General features: G+C 51.2%; 1 protein-coding gene across 1 annotated transcript; it reads left to right on the top strand.

Annotated features, from left to right (window-relative positions):
• Positions 1 to 203: 203 nt before the first annotated feature.
• On the top strand, positions 204 to 1,635 carry LOC111666137 (SCL-interrupting locus protein homolog). Its single transcript, XM_023421370.2, has 6 exons — positions 204 to 503; positions 587 to 670; positions 813 to 899; positions 976 to 1,135; positions 1,211 to 1,311; positions 1,478 to 1,635. Exons 2-6 carry the CDS (start codon positions 597 to 599, stop codon positions 1,620 to 1,622), a joined length of 567 nt encoding a protein of 188 aa, XP_023277138.2. The 5' UTR covers positions 204 to 503; positions 587 to 596; the 3' UTR covers positions 1,623 to 1,635.
• Positions 1,636 to 1,645: the final 10 nt, after the last annotated feature.

Genomic DNA, 1,645 nt, shown 5'->3' with positions numbered 1-1,645 from the left:
TTTGTCTTCATGCCCGACCAACAAAACCAAGATTCAGTTCAGTGTCACATGACAAAGAATTAAAGCCTCAATAATCAAAGTAGCTGCCAATTAATTCTATATATCGATTGATGATTAAGTAATGAATTTCCCCTTGGGGATAATAAAGTATCTATCTAGTCATCTATCTATGATCATGTTGCCTGTTGATTGAAAATATCTGTAAAATCAGCTGTTTGTGTTGCTTTAAACCTCACCTGTCTGTCTGTGTCTCAGGTGCTGCATCAGTTTGTGAGCAGCAGGCAGACTCTGGATCTGTCTCAGCTGTTAAAGGTCAGAGGTCGTGTGGTCTGCTCTCCGCAGTCTGACGCCACCTTGTTCGGTCTCAGCTGGGCGGCCGTCTATCCGTCTGTCGGCGTGGACGTCCAGCCGGTCCGAGCCATTCCCGTCATCCCCACCGCTCTGCTGAGGACTCTGACCAGCGTCAGCCGGCCGCTGCAGCACACCGCCAACCGACAGAGAGGGTGAGGTCACGTGATCTTCGCCACGACAAGCCACACTTCTTCTTCTGCTGTTTTTATTGTAGATGCTGTGTTTGTGTTTGCAGGTTTCTGACCATGGATCAGACCAGGAAACTGCTCCTGCTGCTGGAGTCTGATCCTAAAGCCTCCAACCTGCCGCTGGTCGGACTGTGAGTCAGTCAGCTGATCTATGTCGCCGTAGAGACAATCAATGTCTGTTGTAAAAATGTCTTGTCTAGAAGAACTCCATCATCAGACTCCTCCATGTTTTCTCAGCAGTGTTTCTCATTAACCATCCTCCCTCTGTGACAGATGGCTGAGTGGAGTCACACACATCTACAACCCTCAGGTGTTGGCCTGGTGTCTGAGGTTCCTGTTTAGCTCCGCCCTCCAGGACAGGTGAGTGACAGGCCGTCTGCAGAGACCAGTGTCCTCCAGTCTGTGTCTGTGTCTCACTGAGTCTCTGTGGTTTCAGAGTTCTGTCAGAGAGTGGGTGCTTCCTCCTTGTCCTCTTCGCCTCCACTCACCGAGCTCCTCAGTTCTTCCAGTGCCGAGCACTGGGACCGGGACCGGGACCAGCACTACAGCTGGACTGTGACCTGCTGACCGCCTTCCAGTCCGTCACACTCTACCAGGTAACAACATACCTTAGTTTGTTAGTGCTGTATCGATGAAGGAGCTGAGGATGATGATGAGCCGTGTGGTCTCAGGTGGCGTCGGTGGACGGTCAGACTCTGCAGTGTGAGCTGGGCTCAGAAGATCGCAGCAGACAGAAGGAGGTCTTCAGAGAGGCCCAGAGATCCTTCAGCAGGTACCAGACCCACATCTACTGAGATCCTCTTAAGATTAAAAACACATTACGATGAATCAGTGATGAAGCTGTGTCCATCATCATCATCATCATCAGATCAGATTTGTCTGAGGAGTTTACAGATGATCAGACCTGATGGAGTCTCATGTGTCCCCTCTGTCCTCAGCGCCCCCCCACCAGCTGCCGGTGTCAGTGATCAGGACTCTGGAGTCGAAGATGAAGACCTATCTCCACGACCGTCCCCGAGTCCTCACCCCCCAGCTCAGCAGGTCAGTCAGAGATCAGAGGTCAAAGGTGCTGACACTGTATGACAGTGGTTCAGTCCTTTTTTCCC

The sequence above is a fragment of the Seriola lalandi genome, unplaced genomic scaffold (genome assembly GCF_002814215.2).
Source record: "Seriola lalandi dorsalis isolate HSWRI2012SDOR001 ecotype SW California unplaced genomic scaffold, Sedor1 jcf7180002002666, whole genome shotgun sequence".
Lineage (NCBI taxonomy): Eukaryota > Metazoa > Chordata > Actinopteri > Carangiformes > Carangidae > Seriola > Seriola lalandi.
This window is presented reverse-complemented; position numbering and strand designations above follow the sequence as displayed.